Source organism: Myotis daubentonii, chromosome 15 (genome assembly GCF_963259705.1).
Source record: "Myotis daubentonii chromosome 15, mMyoDau2.1, whole genome shotgun sequence".
NCBI classification, from domain to species: Eukaryota; Metazoa; Chordata; class Mammalia; order Chiroptera; family Vespertilionidae; genus Myotis; species Myotis daubentonii.
Window position 1 is genome coordinate 53,107,017 of NC_081854.1, and position 18,510 is coordinate 53,125,526.

The window sequence follows — 18,510 nt, forward strand, 5'->3', positions numbered from 1 at the left end:
GTTTCTTATCCTATCGCTCAATATTTCACCGTGATGTCTTCCCAGAACATCAAAAACTTATATGAACTCTCAACCCTCAATCTAGTTAATCTTCCTAATTTCCCAGCCTTGACCAACAGTGCCAATCCTCCTTGAGTTATTTCTGAGCCTCCTTCTTAAACCCAAGGGTGATGTGTTTTATCCCAAACGACTCTCATACATCGCTGCTTCCTCTTTTCTCAGCCACCAACCTGGTCCTGGCCGTCATCACCGTAGCTGGATTGCTACAAGTCTCTGAAAGACATCTCAGCAAGTCTCCTTCCACTGGCCAAGCCACTTGCCACTTCCAAAAGTGTTTCCTGTTTACATTTACCTGCTCCAAAATTTTCAACAGCAAGTACTGCCTACACTCCACTGCTTGGCAGTGCCTCCTTCCACATTTGAGGCCCCCTCCCCGACAGATTTTATTTCTTAGCATATAACCTACCTTTGGTCAGGTTCTTACTCTCATATCCTCCTTCACTTCATGCAAGCTAAACCCATTTAATCTTTCAAGGCCTATTCAGATCCCGTCTACTCTAGGGGGCCATCCTCATCTACCCCAAAATTCATTCATCAGCACCCCCTCCCTCTCCACTGAACCCCCATGGCATTTAGTAGAATCTCATGTCATCCCCCATTCAATTCTGCCTGTCACTTTACGCTGTCTAAGCTTAATCCTATCATAGGAATGTTAGGCTTGGTTCTCCAGGTAGAAGCTTTCAGAGGGCAGTTTATGTTTATGTTTATTCTAATCTTGATCAGTGCCTACCATAGTGCTGTTCTTATAAGCACTCAACAAAAGCACTTCACTGATTTTTAGTGTTCACTAGGCCCCACCCAAGGCAGATGCAGGCAACTACTTAAAGGGGCACTACATATAAATGTTACTTTTGCTCGTTGTTTGTTCTTTCAAATCTCTTCAGCTCCCTGAGATAAATGCTGCCTTAGGGAGTAAGAGAAATGCTGATGTGGTTCTTAGCCAATGTGCAGAGGCACCAAACTCTTCTTTGTGACTAAGCATCATTACCAACAGTATTCAATTCTCAAAGTCAGCTTCCTTCTCAGTTGCGTCCAGAGCCAAGGCGTTTCAGGGAAAATGAAATGGTCCTGGCCAAAAGTCAGTGTCGTGGAAGCCATAGCTGGTCAGTCCTGAAAATCAGCCAACAATGAAAAAGCAATCTGCTCATTTTATCAGGGCATTTCACCTTGAGTACTGTTCTAAGTGAGGATCACTGCCCCGAGTATACTCACAAACCAGAGTGTAGAGGTGGGCTGGAAGCTTAGCCCACATGAGTGAAAGTAATTTCAGAAGTAAGATTTCGCCCTAGCTGGTTTGGCTCAGTGGATAGAGCATCGGCCTGCGGACTGAAGGGTCCCAGGTTCGATTCCGGTCAAGGGCATGTACCTTGGTTGCGAGCACATTCCCGGTGGGGGGTGTGCGGGAGGCAGCTGATTGATGTTTCTGACTCTCTATCCCTCTCCCTTTCTCTCTGTAAAAAAATCAATAAATTTTTTTTTTTTTTAAAGAAGTAAGATTTCCACTTTGAACATGTTTTCAAGAAGTAGTTCCTCAGGAAATACAGTTACTAATGGGAATAGGCTAACACAGGAGGAGGAGGAAGCATCCTCAAATACTCCTCCAGGGCAATTCATACTGCAGTCCCAGGTTTCAGAAACTCAGAATGATAAGAAAGAGCTCCAGCACACACACACACACACACACACACACACACACACACACACTCTCTCTCTCTCTCTCTCTCTCTCTCTCTCTCTCTCTCACACACACACACACACACACACACACACACACACACAGCATCTATCAAGCCTTAGTATTCAGATACAGGGAACAAATGGTTTTTGGCAAGGACTTGTAGACTATATGGAAAAGTTCTATCTTAGTAAAAAATAAATAAAATAATAAAGTATATGAAGATTTATCAGAGTCACAGCCATAAAATTTCAGGGGTAATTAATTTCCCCTGTGGCACAGATTAAGAAAATAAGGCTTACAGGGCTCTTTGCAAGCACTATGGGACACTACACCAAGAAAAGCTGCTCAGGTGTGCCCCAGAGCCCAGATTTCAAGTTATTACATGGGGGGTGGGAGGGAGTGGACACAAAAGAACGGCTCCCAGCTTGCTAGTTCTTGTTACCAATGTACTTTACACAGCAGATGTATTTATTACCAGGTTGATTGTAAATAGAATTCTTTTAGACAAATTCTATTTTAAACTGAGCAGGGAAGCTGTTATTTAAAGGAGTACTAAAGCTCAATATGGTCCCAAGATTTCTTTTATAAATGCAGATATTGAGTTTGACTTTGCTTACTAAAGCAGGCTCCATCATATTATTAATATTATTTTAGATTAAAGACACTAAAACCTTCATTTTCATGTACTTTTTTTGCTATACATATTTACTATTTCTGCTATTAGCTGGAAAACACTGATGAGGCCAAAAACTGATTTTAAAAAAAAAAAGGACTCCTCAATAGAAAAAAAGAAAATTACTAAAATTATCCAACCCTCAATGATTTAAACAAGGGGAAAACTGATTCTGTTATCTGGTCAGAATTTCAAATTCACTGACATACAAAATATAGGTTCCTGAAATTTTCCTATGAAGAAAAGTTGTAGGTAGAGTTCTATTTTCTCATTAATCCCTATTATAAAGTTGAATATGGCATTACTCAAAGCAATACATAAAATTTGAAATCAAGATATAATAAAATTATATTCAAGGATGCAGCCTTAAAAAAAAAAAAAAAAAGAACCAGAGTAAAATTATATGAGAAATAACAACAAAGTGAATTTGAAACAGAAAACATGGTGATGTCCTGTAGGATGCTCATCCTACGTGAACAGGGGGGAGAGGAGAGTGGAGGCAGTGCCTCGCATCAGGACGGACAGCCAAGTAAAGTGAGGCAGGGACTTTGTCTACCCCGGGAGCTTCTACTGTCCTATAATGAAACACCAGGCAGGCCTTCATCTCTGTACTGCACCCTTCTCATCTCTAGAATAGGAAGACAAGGATCTGAAATTCTAAAATGTGTGTGTGTGTGTGTGTGTGTGTTTTTAATTAGGCTGATTTTTAAATCTGCCTTTCCCACATCATTTTTCTCTCTGTCAGCCTTCCAGAGTGACAAGGGTAGAAATCATTTTTAAGCCAATGGTTCAGTTTGATTAACATACTTCTTACCACTAAGTCCCCCAGCAAACTACTGAGGTGACTAAAGGTGACTAAAGCAAACACTCCCAGTTCTGCTACTTTGCCATCTCAGGTCCTGGGCATGCCAGATAGCTGAACCCATCAGGTAACCTAAAACACTGAAAATCTAATGAAGGTAGGAATCTATTACATCCACTTACAGTGCTTAACAAAGCATCATGCCCAGGGTTAAGTGCTCAACATACATTTATTGATTAACCTTTAAGTTGCTGAGGGATGTTATTCAGAAGCTCTAGAAATGTCTGCACAATTGCAGATTGTTATCAGCCTTCTCCGACTCTGGCGCTTCTCGGCAAATTTACATTTAGAATTTAATCTGTGTCCTTGTGTAGCTTCATACATATTCGTCGAGCCTAATTTAATTAAATTCTATTTAACACCCGATAAGATTACCTACATATGATTTCTAAAAGCAAGAGGTAATCAAGTCTAGTGAAAAGTAGAAGTTGGAGTCAAAAGAACTCGGTTCTAGGTAACCCTAAACAAGTGAGGCACCTCATGTCTCAGTATTCTCATCTGTAAAATGGGGAAATGTCATCAGACCTATATGAAATAAGAACACTATTCTTCAACTGTCTATACAATATAATTATTCTTCAAAGCAAAGACAAATCATTTTAAATGATTTCTAAAACACAGGCTGCACATTTCAATACATTTTTCAAATATGCCGACTGATTTAGGCATTTCTAAGGTTATTTTGCCTTTCAGCGTTCTCTCATGGCATCTGTGGTTACTAGCAGCTAAGGAAAAGAAAAATCTAATGTCATTAACAGTAGACCCCAGGTCCCCACCACTCACTTAATGAGGGAGGGGGGTACAGTGAGAAGCAAATGAAAAGGTAAACAAAATGAGGATGAGTGGAGCTGAGGAGAAAGGCAGAGAAAATCAGGTTAGTGAAGAAAAACAAGTCCATCTTTCATCTCTCCTGGCTCCTACTAATGGCAGACGGTGTATTTAATCTGCTGAGAAACCAGATTTAAGGCCTCCGTTGGCATAGTCCATCCATGAATTATTAACGTTTGCAGAAGCAATAGCAGATCTGCTCACAGCGATCTGAGAGGACAATGACGATGAGCCAAGATGGGATTATTAATCCCTCCACTTCCCTTTCCTCTGTCTCCCTCTGTCCATTCCCCTCTGGGCTGTGACTGCTTTTAGGCCATGTATTTTGAGCTATAGCCTCAGTTATCGGAGTTAATACTACCTCCATGGCGAAAAAAAAAAAAAATCAATGACCAATTAGAAGTCATAAGTTTTTAATATATGTAAATTTTAAACATATATTTTATTGACTACTGTGTCCTTGATGAAACAAAGATAAAAACAAGGGTGGTAACAAATTCTTTATGGACTCAAACAAATAATAACTTAAAAGTGGGCAGACAGCTGGAAAAACAGGGTTTACCTACACTAGACTTCTGTAGTCACTTAACCTGGTGGATCTCAAACTGGAGGGCTTGTTAAGAGACAGATTCTGGGATCCCACCTCCATAGATGTGGATCCGGTAGGTCTGGGGTGGAGCCTGAGAATTTGCATTTCACACAAAGTCCCAGAGATGCTGATGCTGGTCTGACCCCACGCTTTGGAATCAGAGAAAGAGCCTCTTTCGGTTGCCAAAGGTATTGAGGGCATGAGGAGAATGGAGAAGGAAATTAAAACCAACCAGAGGTAGAAAGCTAATACAAAGACAGATGAGATTTACAGCTCCTTTGCCTCCCGAACTCCCAAAGAAAGACCTAGATGCCTAAAGGGCTCTGCAATATGTCTGCTATTCCACAATAAACCCAGTCCAGCACAACCGCTCCCCGCCCCTTCCCCCCAAAAATGAGCTAGTAGGAGCTCTGGCAGGTATTACTCAGTGATCAGAATGTCGGCCCACACACCGAAGGGCATATGCTCAATCCCCAGTCCCAGTTGGGGCTTCCAATTGATGTGTCTCTCACACATCGATGTTTCTCCCCCCCCCACCCCCCCCCTCATGAGCTAGTAGGATGAATATTTAACAAATGGTGAAGAGGGCACATGAAGCTGGGAGTTAATCTATAAACTGATTTCCTAAAACCTGAGAAACAAAATTAAATACCCCTTGGTCATTTTCTTCCCCATCATCCTCTCTACTTAGGATCTGGCTTTAATGTATAATCAGTTCCTTTGCTAGGTACTATAACAGAAAACTCTTACACACCTTCGATATCAAGCTGAGTCAGGTACCAAAAACACAAAAGTAGAATATAAGCAGAAGCTTTGGGCAAGGGCCAAGAAGAAGAAAATACACCTTCCGGGTACCCATTAAAAGTGCCAAACATATGCAGGTTAGCTAGATGGAGAAAATAAATTCCACTTCTTTGGGGTTTGCAAATGCAGACAACACAGTAATGAGAGCGTGTGAGGAAGAGGCCCACCGCTGGCAGCCAGCAAGGCCCGGCTCCCACAGGACCAGTCTCTCCACCAGCCTGTACAACCTCACCTCGAGATGGTGCTCACTCTACAGAGAAGACAGCCATGGTTTCACAGCTAACTCCTGATCGGACAAAAGGAGGTACGCTCCCATTAGCAATGGCTGCTCTGCATGACAGCCAGCCTAAAAGGCGGGGGAAAGAGAGGCAGAGAAAGAGATGCAAAGGACCGAGAGAAAGAAAGGAAAGCAGAAGAAGGGAAGATAGCCAGGGAAAGGAAGGAAATGGGGGGTGAAACAGAAAGCAAAAACACCTGGCAAAAACAAATAAAAAACCTCCCCCCCCAAAATCCGCTCTAAACCCTGACGGTCCAGCTCGCCTAAAGTTTCAAATGTGACATTTGTTCGGGGTTGCCACGCTGCATTCGTTTGGCACCAATGACCTACTCAGACAACATAAACCAGGCTGAAAGGCCTAGGGCAGTGGTTCTCAACCTGTGGGTCGCGACCCCTTTGGGGGTCGAATGACCCTTTCACAGGGGTCACCTAAGACCATCGGAAAACACATATATAATTACATACTGTTTTTGTGATTAATCACTATGCTTTAATTATGTTCAATTTGTAACAATGAAAATACATCCTGCATATCAGATATTCACATTACAATTCATAACAGTAGCAACATTACAGTTATGAAGTAGCAACGAAAATAATTTTATGGTTGGGGGTCACCACATGAGGAACGGTATTAAAGGGTCGCGGCGTGAGGAAGGTTGAGAACCACTGCCCTAGGGTGACAAAGCTCAGAAACCCTGAGCCTTCACTTAAAGGGCATCTGAAAACTAAGTCAGCAGCAGCAACAAACATCAGCACCACTTTTTGTTCCAAAGTGTATCTAAGATGGAAAAAATGAGGTCTGTCTCCACTTGGTTTACTCTGCTAAGTAGCATTCTCATCCCTACAGTTGATTTCATTAACCAGCAAACCTTTCACATGGAAAGGGATAAATGGAAATAAACTTCAAAGAAAATAGGTGAGGAAAGGTACAACAGGAAGGAAAGGACCAAAACATCACTGGCCAAAGAACTACCTTAGTGTCTTTGCAAAAAATAATAACATGGCATTCACCCAACCAGTCCAGCCCTTGATGCTTTCCACAGCAAGGCATGATAGTAAGAATACAGGGCAAGGTACCAGCAGTATCTGTGTTCAGGTTCCACCTCAGATCGTAACTGATCTATCTGGGTCTCAACTTCCCCTTCTAATAAAGATGATGCCAACACCCATTCAACCCACCTGAAACACTGCTGTGAGCAACCAAAGATTAAAAGAAAAGATGGATCGTTTATAGGAATTGAGCAATTCTAAATAATAACAGCCATTTTTTATAATTTATCTCTAACCCATGCTTTATGGACTAATTCCTCACCTCTCTGTTAAAAAAAGATCTATTTTCCTTATCATTTCAAACAGATGTTCTAGTCTCAAGTACCTGGTCCATACAATTTAACACTCCCAAAATGGTCCAGCAACTTCCAGGGGCAATACAGCCATCAAGAAAGCGCCATGGAGCCATTTTTCAAGTTCTCTAAAGTAAGCATGTCTTCGTTTTGAAATTAGGGAGAAAAGTGGATTTTCCTCTTTTCCATTCAGTTCTCATTCACACTCTCAAAATCCCAAACGTAATGTTTCCTTATCATCTAACTCCCTGAGCCCTCACTCAAGAAGTGAGACTCGCTCTCTGTTCCAATCGAGAGGTGTCCAGGTTGGGAATGAAAGTCTGTAATGGACAATGATTACTTCTCCTCCAACCACCCTGAGCCCAGCTCCCTCCGAAAGCAGGACACGACCAGCCCCTCAGCTGGATTCAAGAGAGAGGCACCAGATCCATGCCGAGGGCCGCTTACACGGCAGTGCGTAACTGGGACCTCCTCTCGAACACCACAAGGACATTTTGGGTCCCTGCTTGGTCTTCTCTTTGAAATTCTGTTATGTTAGTTTGCATTTATTTAAAAGAGCCAGTTAATCCAAAGGATACCAATTTGTATGACTTCAGTTAGCATTCTATTCAACTCCGCACTCCATGCTGTCGCCTAGAAATGAATAATTTTGCTGTATACAGAAATTACTTCCTGTTTTCTGGAGCAAACACAAAGTTGAGGGCTTTGTCTGTATCTTTAAAAAGCAAACACACATAATTCCCTTAGACAGCCAAATCATATTATAAGATTCAAGATTTCAGCATTCCGGCACACTGCCAGAGCCTAATGGCCAGTCAGACGCTAAGTAAGGAAATGGGTCTGCATTAAACCTACAAATAAGTCAACAATCAATAGTTCAGAATTACAGTAAAAATTTGATGTGCCCTTTAAATTGCTTCTAGCATCATCGTTCTACCTCCAGCTCAGCTTCAGAGGCAAAAGAAAACAAAGATGATCAAGCAGAAGCTGCACACAACCAATTTTCAAAGCACAAAGCCTTGGCATTTCAAATCTAAAAGCTGCTCCAGGATTTCACAGAAATCCTTTACTGTGTACCTGCAGGGCAGTAAACCTGAGACATAACAGGCTGAGCTTTAGACAGAAAATTAAACTGACAGCTCAGAAAGCAGAAAAGCATGACAAAAAAGCAAGCACCTGGAGAAGATAAAGGGATGAAGCAGGTTTGGCCTTCTGTAAAACTCAACTCCCCCCAAAGCCAGCTGGAAAGCACGTTCCAGCTTCTCCCTCAATCAACATTGTTTTATTACTAAGCTTATGCAAATAAGAGCATTGCCTGACACCCCCAGAGAGGGTTTTCTACTCTTTATTTTGCGCTAAATCAGCGGTTCTCAACCTCTGGGTCGCGACCCCTTTGGCGGTCGAACGACCCTTTCACAGGGGTCGCCTAAGACCATCCTGCATATCAGATATTTACATGACGATTCATCACAGTAGCAATAGTACAGTTATGAAGTAGCAACGAAAATAATTTTATGGTTGGGTCACAATATGAGGAACTGTATTTAAAGGGCCAGAAGGTTGAGAACCACTGAGTCTGAGGCCTTAGGCTCCTCATCAGTGAAATTTGGTGAGCAATAGTATCCACAGCAGGCTATTACTGAGCAGAATTAAATGAGGAAACCCAGAAAGTGCTCGGTACAGTGTCTGGACATAATAAATGTTCAGTAAATCTTAGCTTTGCCTCCCTGATTCTAGCTGCCATAAAACAGAAGACAGGAATGCAAACTTTGGTGCCATATTTCACTATAACAGCAGGGAACACTTAAACTAAAGGAGGGAAGGGGGAAGGGAGCGAGAAAGCACAGCTTTTAAATTAGAACTACTCCGAGGAAGGCTGAAGGGGTACCAGCCCGCAAATGGTTTGTTCCCAGTCTAAAAGGTAAAGACAAAAACTGAGAATGAGCATTCAGAAACTTTCACAGCAATCTAACAGAATCATTTTACATCTATTGAATTTAATTTTAAAAACTAGGGCTTATATCTTATGTCTTTCTTTTCATTTTTCCTGGTCAATTTATTTTCACTCTATTTTATTAAAGTTCTCTCTCAGTTTGACATAAAATGGGGGCTGGGGGGAAGGAGCTTGTTTGAGAAGCACTGATTCCGTAAGCACCTTCTGAATGAACCATACTCCTTCGTGAAGACAGCTGGGCAGTGTGGAATCCCATCGCACAGCCAAGTGCCACCACGAATGCCAGTAAACCTCCAAGGATCCGCCAGGCCCTGCTCATCATAGAGGGGACCTGCTGAAACAGACTGATACGCACTGTGAATAAGAGAGATCTAATAAGAGAGGAGAAAGTACTCCCAGATAATATCACACCAGTGTGTTTTGGTAACTGGAGCAAATCAAGCATATTATAACCTTCCACAGCAGTTTCTACCTGTCCCTAAGATAGTGACAGCATTTTAAAATAGACAAATAATTTTTTTTTTTAAAGAAAAGGGAGTGGAGCATACTCTCCCCCATATCCTTTTGCTCATGCCATTCAAAGAAATATACCAAATTGGTCAGTAATAATAAATCAACCAGTAAACCCGCACTACCCACGTATGCTCTGCTGACCTAACCCTCCCCTCTGTTTCATAAATGGCACAGTCCTAGTTGTGAAGATGTTTTCTAAGACAAGGGTTCTTCCTGTACAATTTCATGGGAGCAGTGTCACACCTGGCCTTGCTCAGCAGATTCGGCCGCAGTGCTTCCAGTGCTGCTGTTCTCTGGAAAGCACAGGCAGGGTTTTGCTGATGGCGTCTCGGCCTCAACAGCCACTCCACAGTGAAAAGAGAGGGCTCACCCTTCGGTCCTCCAGGATAATGAAGGTGGCATGTGCATCCCAAAGGATCACTGCAGATCGTTAGTGTTGCAGACCAGGGACTGCCGGCCACCTGGGCTTGGGGGACTTGCTCAACCTCTCCAATGTCTGGAGTGCAAGGTGGAAGCAAGCATTTGTGAAATGGAAATGCTTGAAAAGAAAGCAATACACACTGGCGCTGAGAGCTCTGCAGCAAGAGAAATTCTAAGCATAGGTCTTGTCAGTAGAGGATGCTGCCCACCCTACCTGTCAGCTACTTTTCCTGGTCCCTTCCACACAAATCAACAAAAAGGCAAAACCAAGGGTCTGCCCTGTTGGAGCCCTTCTCTCAGTTCCTTCACAGACTGTGGGTTTTTAGTGGAGACAGTGGGAACCCGGGTGCAAAGCTTTGTAACTGAGGAGCCACACTCTGCAACCACCACCATTGGAAGGAGACACTTCAGGCTGCAGGCCTACAAAGCTTGGATTTGACATTGCAAACTGGAAATGGAGCACACGGCGCTGTGGCAAGCAGATCAAAGCAGCACACAGGGTCAAGGGCTGCCACCTGGGAATGAGAGATTGGTCTACAGTAATGCATTCAATGGAGGTTTTCACCCTCACTTAAATCACACCTACTCCAGTATCAAACAGTGCCCATTCCCGGTTCCTGAAACCAAGCAATTTAAAAATACCAGACTGAAGATGCCGACGTATGTTCCCCACCTCCCAAGTGCTGGGGCATCAATAGAACAGGAAGTTAAGAGACACCTCTGAAGGAGGAAGGATGACTCAGCTCTGGTTCAAAGGCACCAGGCCTGGCCAATATTTGAAGTGCTCTCTTGAATTGTTAGATAAATACTTTAGCCCTGGGCTTCTCCCAGAAAACTCTTCCCAAACCATGCCAAGTTCTTTAAGCTGTAACTGATACTCTCCTGCTCACTACAGGATATTAGAAACCTCTAAGACAAAGCAGCCTGTCATTTCCTACTTGCTCCAAACACATTCAGCACCATTTATTTGCTTTGGGAGAGCCCTGCATTCAGGATAAGAGTAAATAGACAAGTCAAAACCTGAAATCTTATATCCTTGGCTCCCTGAAAAGCAATTTTTCACATTTTCCACAAACAAAGCCTTTAACATCCATTTTATTTCCAGAGTTACCATTTTTAATTCCAGTCAAAGGAGACTTTAATGTAACTGCACACTTTGGCACCAGCCACACTGCCTACCTTTTCCCTTATCACATGCAGGCAGGAAAATTAAATCATTTCAGTACTGACCGCAGCAATCAGCATTAGACGACCTCATTATAAACACAGAACAGGATGGCACATGAACCTGCTTCTGGGAAGACAATTACTTTTTCTTCTTTACATGTTTACCGGCTGTTATCAGCGCTGAGATTTACACTGGGTCAGGATTTAATGACAAGGAACAGAAAACATGTTTATTAAGTGGGTGAAATGTGGACACTGCGGTGTTCACTCAGGAGACAAAGCCTGGCACGATGGCTGCCCTGAACAAGAGCACCGGGCACAGCGAGATGTGTCTTTTCCACATGCACTTCAGCTTCTGCAATGGAGTCTTGGCCCCAAATGCACCTGGTGTTTGTTCCAGAAAAGGGTCTCTCCAACAGAATCTGGATACAGTGAGAACTGGATTCATTTGCTAGTGAACCCAAGAGCATTAGCTATGGGTTTAAGTCCAGAACAGGCAGCGGTTATAAGCTGGGAAAGGGCAAGCTTCAAATATCCATTCAAGTCCTTTAAAACCTCAAGAGAAAGGTTACCATGAAATTTCCTTAGGTGCAAAAGAAATACCGGTATAACAAAGGAGATCAACAAACACAACTGCTTAAATAAAAACCTCCGCACTATTAGATTCCATGCCATAGTCTCTCATCTTTTCAGATGTGAAAACATTTAAAGAGCAAAGTCTTATTCCTTCAGAGTCCACTACTTATTCCTGCATTTGGCCTTGGTGACCAATATGTGCAGAAAAGCCTGCTCAAGCATATCAACAGCACAAACAACATGGAAGAACTGTTTTTCCTACTTAGACTATTTCTCAGACTTGTTATATAAATTATCAGTATGCAAATAGACGCACTCTTAGGAATGAACCTCATCTCTTCCTTAAATTTACTAAAGCAGCTCTGGTAAGACCTCTCTCTTTGGGACACACGCTTGGTAGTTTCAATTTCTAGAAACAGACGAAAATGACAACTACATTTCTTTAAAAATAATCCTGGAATTAAGCTACAGTTCACCCATGCAGAATGCACTTTCCTTCAACTGAGCGGAGCCAGGGAAAGCTTACCGTGCTTTTCCCTCAATGTTACGTTTGACCTATAATCTTCCTGAAGAGCTGCTGATCGTTCTAGGCAAGTCTGACCCTCTTTCCAACGAACTACCTCAGGATTTCTGAAACCAATTCCTACCAAGAACTTGCCGGTGCCACAAACACATAATTAGCAAACAGCACAGCCACTTTTCCTCTTAGCTGTTATATATAGTTGCATGTAAGCAGCAGTATCTTAATTCCGAAGATATCAAGTTAAAAGATAAACCATGAAAATAACCATTTAGGTTATATAACAATGAGGGGTTACGCCACCAGTGTGACTCGTATTTATACTTTACCAAAGCCATTTAGTGTCTTCTGATTACTGAAATAAGCTAAGAGTGGTTTGAGCATACTCTGCCTTTCCAAGGCCAAGAACAGAAAAAAGGAAGGAAATACTGAATATTTTATTATAGACACAGTGTGGTAAGCAAAACAAGGTTTTAACAAGTCAATTATCACTGCACCATTAATCTTATATGTGATAGATCAGTCTCCCTGACTTTAATTTTCGCATAATCATTTTATTCTGTTTAAGACTTCGTTTTCTCTTTACTCACACGGGACAGACTTTCATCTGGAAATTTAGACATTATGAAGACCTTTGGTATAGGATTTTTTTTTTCTCTAAAGAACAGGCTAAATTTTCACTTATCTAAGATTTGAATTGGCTGCTAAATCAATTCCAACAACACATTCTAAGTTTTTGTGAGGGAACATTCAGAAAGTTTTGTTTTTTCTTAAGCAGTAAAGCCAACACACTAAATTTGGAGGTCATGGGGAGGAGAGAGCTAAGAAGACTATCAAAGGGGTGGCATCTAAGGAAAGCCTTAGAGCAGCCATGGGCAAACTACGGCTCGTGGGCCGGATCCGGCCCGTTTGAAATGAATAAAACTAAAAAAAAAAAGACCGTACCCTTTTATGTAATGATGTTTACTTTGAATTTATATTAGTTCACACAAACACTCCATCCATGCTTTTGTTCCGGCCCTCCGGTCCAGTTTAAGAACCTATTGTGGCCCTCGAGTCAAAAAGTTTGCCCACCCCTGCCTTAGAGTGTTAGACTGAAGTTAGGGCTTGGGCATTACAAAGGCGCTACTCCACGCTAAAGGAAGGTGGTAAGCAAAGGCCTAGCGTAGAAAAGAAAAAAGAAAAGGTTTGGCCACTGTTTGGCTGAATACACAAACGCCCAAATTAGCTCTTCCGACCTTAGAAAAGTACAACTTAATCCTACTTATACTTACCCTAAAAACTAGTATTACCCTAAAAACTAGGTATTTAACACAAAGCAGACTGTTTCTAGTTGGAAAATGTCTCTACAGAAATCTCTCAAACACATCATCGTCCTGGATTTAGGGTAGGCCCTAATCCAGTGGCCAGTAGAGCCCTTACAAAAGACGACGTAGATTTGCCAACAGGAGAACAAACCTGGGAAGATGGAGGCAGAGAATGGAGTTACGCTGCCACAAACCACGGAATGCCAGGAGCTACCAGGGGCCAGAAGAAGGATTCTCCCCTAGAGTCTTCGGAGAGGAGCATGCTGCTGCCAACACCTTAATTTCAAACTCTGGCCTCCAAAATTGTGAGAGGTAAATTTCTAATGCTTGGGCCACTAAGTTTGTGGTAATTTCAAGGTAATTTGTTGTGGCAATAGGAATCTAATGCAATGCATTTAGCAATAGTATTATTCTACTTGATCTAGTGTCATTAGAAAATATTATGGTCTAATGCTGAGAAACAGCAGCTCCCATTTTTATGACTAACTCGGGCTACTTCTGCATTGCCTTCTTGAAATATACATGCAATCTAGTGGGAAAGCCAAGACTATAACTGAACTGTGTAAATCTGCACTTTATTACTATATAGTACACGTCAGCCATGGTACATTAGGTCTGCTCAGATCCTAATAAAGATGTGCAATCTGCCCTCAATATTTCTCTCCACAGACAGAAGTGAGCAAGTGGGTCTCGGTGAGAGGGCTTGTGTTCACAAGCACCTTGATGTCACTTTAATACAGCGGGATAGTCGTGTCGGTAACATGTCCTGTTAATAGTTTTTGCTCTTCCACCTCTATTTCACAAATGCGTAGGCCTTCTTTATGACCATTTCCAAAAAATAAAATCAATAAACATTTTTTAAAATTTCTCTAGCATCAGCCAAACCTATATTTAAGTGTCATTTAAAAAATGTTACCTTTGCTGGTGACAACGTTTTTAAAATGTATTCTCAGTGCATGCCAATCAACATCACTGATTATGACAAACAAAAAGTAACAACAAAGCCTTAACCAGTTTGGCTCAGTGGATAGAGCGTCGGCCTGCGGACTGAAGGGTCCCAGATTCGATTCCGGTCAAGGGCATGTACCTTGGTTGTGGGCACATCCCCAGTGGGGAGTGTGCAGGAGGCAGCTGATCGGTGTTTCTCTCTCATCGACGTTTCTAACTCTCTATCCCTCTCCCTTCCTCTCTGTAAAAAATCAATAAAATATATTTTTTAAAAAAGTAACAACAAAAAGACCTGCGTTAATTTCAAGCTCCATTAGAAAGGGAAGGAAATATGATCAGTGTTTACCAAACAGAAAAGGATTATCCATGTATCTATAGATGCAAGCTTATAAGTGATGCAAACAACGGATGGTATAAAGTGTTGGGCAGCATCTACTAGTATAAAGGATCCTCTAGCATTTCCTTTTATGAATTTATAAACTGACGTCATAAATTCACTCTGTGTGGTACTCGGCCCGAGAGATTGTGTACTCTCATCTCAAAAATCACACTGGCCAGAAAACAAATGTTCATACACAAAAATCCATCAGAAATGTGAATTATATATCAATAAAGCTGTTAAAATAAATGAGAAAAAATGTCCATCAAAAAGTATGTCTGGTGCTAACCAGTTTGGCTCAGTGGATAGAGCGTCGGCCTGCGGACTGATAGGTCCCAGGTTCGATTCTGGTCAAGGGCATGTACCTTGGTTGCGGGCACATCCCCAGTGGGAGGTATGCAGGAGGCAGCTGATCAATGTTTCTCTCTCATCGGTGGTTCTAACTCTCTATCCCTCTCCCTTCCTCTCTGTAAAAAATCAATTAAAAAAAAAAAAAAGTAAGTCTGAATTTTCTAAAAACAAAAAAACTGAAGATTTCCAACTTAACTCTCTTTGGATAATGAACACATTATGAGAAGAATTAAAAGAAAGACCATTCCATACTAAGGGCAAAAGCTGGCTTGGTTCTTACCTTTGACTTCCAAATAAGAAACCAGACAAGGACATGACACTACTGTGCAGACCGGAAGTTGGAGCATAGGTCAGCTGAGCCACACAATGCAACTTAAAGCTTCCAATCCCTACTAATAACTAGAGCCATCTCAGATCAAGCCCAAGTGTCAGCCCTTTTAATGTTAAATTTTCTCCTTTAAAGCCTTTGCTGGCAAGAAGATGAAGTCAATAGAGGACTTGTTTGAAAACTAGTAAGTCTTTAGTTCAGGTCTAGATACTTAATTCCCAAGTAATCAAAAGTTATCTTGAATTGGCATTTTGCATTTCTGAAGGTATTCCAGAAAAGCCTAACTGAGAGGTAAAATTTTGAAATGGAGGCAACCTTCCTCTAAAAATTCAAAGATTTCCCAATGGTAAGGACCAAAACTCTTAGCTATGCTCAGAGTGTTGTTTCCTAATCAAAAAACACTAATGTGACCAAGCATGCACTGCTAGGAAGCCATATGATGGGAGGTTGAAGGGGACTGTTCATGAATGAAGTAGAGGGTCAGAATAAATGACCCTTATGACTCAATGCATTCAGGAGCCCATCACTCACATCTCAAAGCAAAAAATGGAGTACCACATCAGTGGGACTTGGTGAAGTGCATCAGTAAATGTGGCTGAGTATTCCAAATATGGACTGTAAATATGCCAAAGAAAACTTAAAAAGCAGTTAGTTTTTTTAAAAAAAAAACAACTTCCTTGGTATTTTAAACATAAAAACCAACCAACCAACAACCTATCTGACATCAAGTGCCATGTCTTCCCAAACTATTGGGGTACTCCCCAAAATATATGGTAAGTATCCTAATTATTTGAGCACTTATCCCATTCGCCCACTTCAAGCCTGTTATAAGTATTTGTTTATAGAGTATCAAGCAGTTGAAATACAAGGAGGGGAGGGGAATAGCTAAAACTAAAAAAAAAAAAAAAAAAAAAGTTAAGTGACAAGTATGTATCCATGGCATTTTTGTTTGTTGTTTGTTTTTGTGGGGTTTTTTTGTTAATCCTCATCCAAGGGTATTTTTCCATTGTTTTTTGTTGTTGTTGTTGTTGTTGTTGTTGTTTTTAAGAGAGAGTGGGAGAGGGAAAGACACAGAGAGAAACATCAATGTGAGAGAAACATTGGTTGGTTGCCTCCTGCATGCACCCTGACCAGGGCCCGGGCTGAGGAGGAGCCTGCAACTAAAGTACATGCCCTTGACCGGGATTGAACCTGGGACCCTCTGGTCCGCAGGCCAACGTTCTACCCACTGAGTTAAACTGGCTAGGGCTCCATGGCATTTTGAGATTACATGGGAACAAGAAGGTAATTCTAAGGTAACAGGCAAATGTGGTTTAGTACTGGAAAGAAACTATATTTCCATACTCTGGGACCATATCAGTAACAGGAAAAATAAAGAATATCTACAGTTACTCAACTCTCAACTCAAAGTACAGTGCTTTAGGTTTCTGAATAGGACTAAATACAGAACTGTGGCCATTAGATGGATTAAAACAGCTCTTGGGAAGGGTAGTGGGTAGAGAGTATTAATCTAAATTGAGCCCAAACAATAACACAATTAGTACCATTTGTACTAGGATTTGCCTTTGTAAGGCCTGGGTCCTTTCAATTCAAAGGTAAATCAATAAGAAAAATGGGGTACCCCACTATGCCTTTACTCTAACACAAATGCAGTTTCAATGCCTCAAAACTAAATGGATCACTCAAGTTTTTTCTTTAACAGTGTTTCTCTCTCTCTCTCTCTCTCTCTCTCTCACACACACACACACACACACACACACACACACACACACACACACACATCAATTTCTGATTAGGTTAAAATAGCAATCAACTGTGCCAGTGACATGTTAGGTTAAATGAGAGTAGAGTGCTCTATTAGACAATTTCCTGGTACCACTAATGTAGCCAAATACTTCCTAGAGATTGATGAGTAGGTTTTAGTAAATAGTACTCTAAGTTTCCCCAGCTCTTTGCCAACCAATGCAAGCAAGATTGTAGAAAAGAAATGTGGAAGACGAACAGTAAAATTACTTGAGATCTAGCAAAGAAAACAAGAAAAGATACAACTAATGTTTGTGCCTTGGATTAAGCCCAAAGAAGGAAATCTATTCTCACAATCACAATAATCTAAAAGTGCAGGTCGGAACTGCTTCCTTAAATTCAGCCTAGCAGAGCACTCTGAAAATAACCCAATGTTCCCCACTAACCTCCAAAGCTGAGTCTCCTGTTCTCTGAACATCCAAGGAAGAAGAGAATTAAAAAAGAAATCGGGAATTCCTTAATCAGATGGTCAACAAAGGGCCAGGGCCTTCAACCTGGGTTGCACGCTCAGGGTTCCACCTGCACCGATCCAGGCACCTGGCAGCCCTTACCTGAATGTCTGTGTCCTTCACAGGTTCAAGAGGTTCAAAGGTGGTGGCCGCGCTCAGGCTCTCCAAGCGCTGGGAGATGTGGGAGATGTCAAGTCCCCGAGACCCAAGGAGAACTGACCTATGTAAGGATATAGGGCAGGGAGGAAAAAGTAGGATTAAGACCTCAGTAAGTTTCATAAAATACTAAAGAGTATTTTTTATCCACAACTCCCTGTATACTGCCTAGACCAGGGGTGGGCAAACTTTTTGACTCGAGGGCCACAATGGGTTCTTAAACTGGACCGGAGGGCCGGAACAAAAGCATGGATGGAGTGTTTGTGTGAACTAATATAAATTCAAAGTAAACATCATTACATAAAAGGGTACAGTCTTTTTTTTTTTTTTAGTTTTATTCATTTCAAACGGGCCGGATACGGCCCGCGGGCTGTAGTTTGCCCACGGCTGGCCTAGACACTCCTATATAGTTGGTTTATACCTTTCCATAAAAATCTATCACCTGAAATAATAGACCAACACTGCATTTGGTAGCTAGAGAGAAAGTTCTGGTTGTGCCCGAATTAGAGTAAGGGACTTGTC

General features: G+C 41.7%; 1 protein-coding gene across 3 annotated transcripts in view; it reads right to left on the reverse strand.

The window, feature by feature from the left end:
* Positions 1–18,510, reverse strand: part of NUP93 (nucleoporin 93) — an 86,345-nt gene that overhangs the window by 52,865 nt on the left and 14,970 nt on the right. For all 3 annotated transcript variants that reach the window (XM_059667981.1, XM_059667982.1, XM_059667980.1), the window contains exon 3: positions 17,935–18,052. In XM_059667981.1, the coding sequence (XP_059523964.1) occupies positions 17,935–18,052 (118 nt within the window). The remainder of the gene's footprint in view (positions 1–17,934; positions 18,053–18,510) is intronic.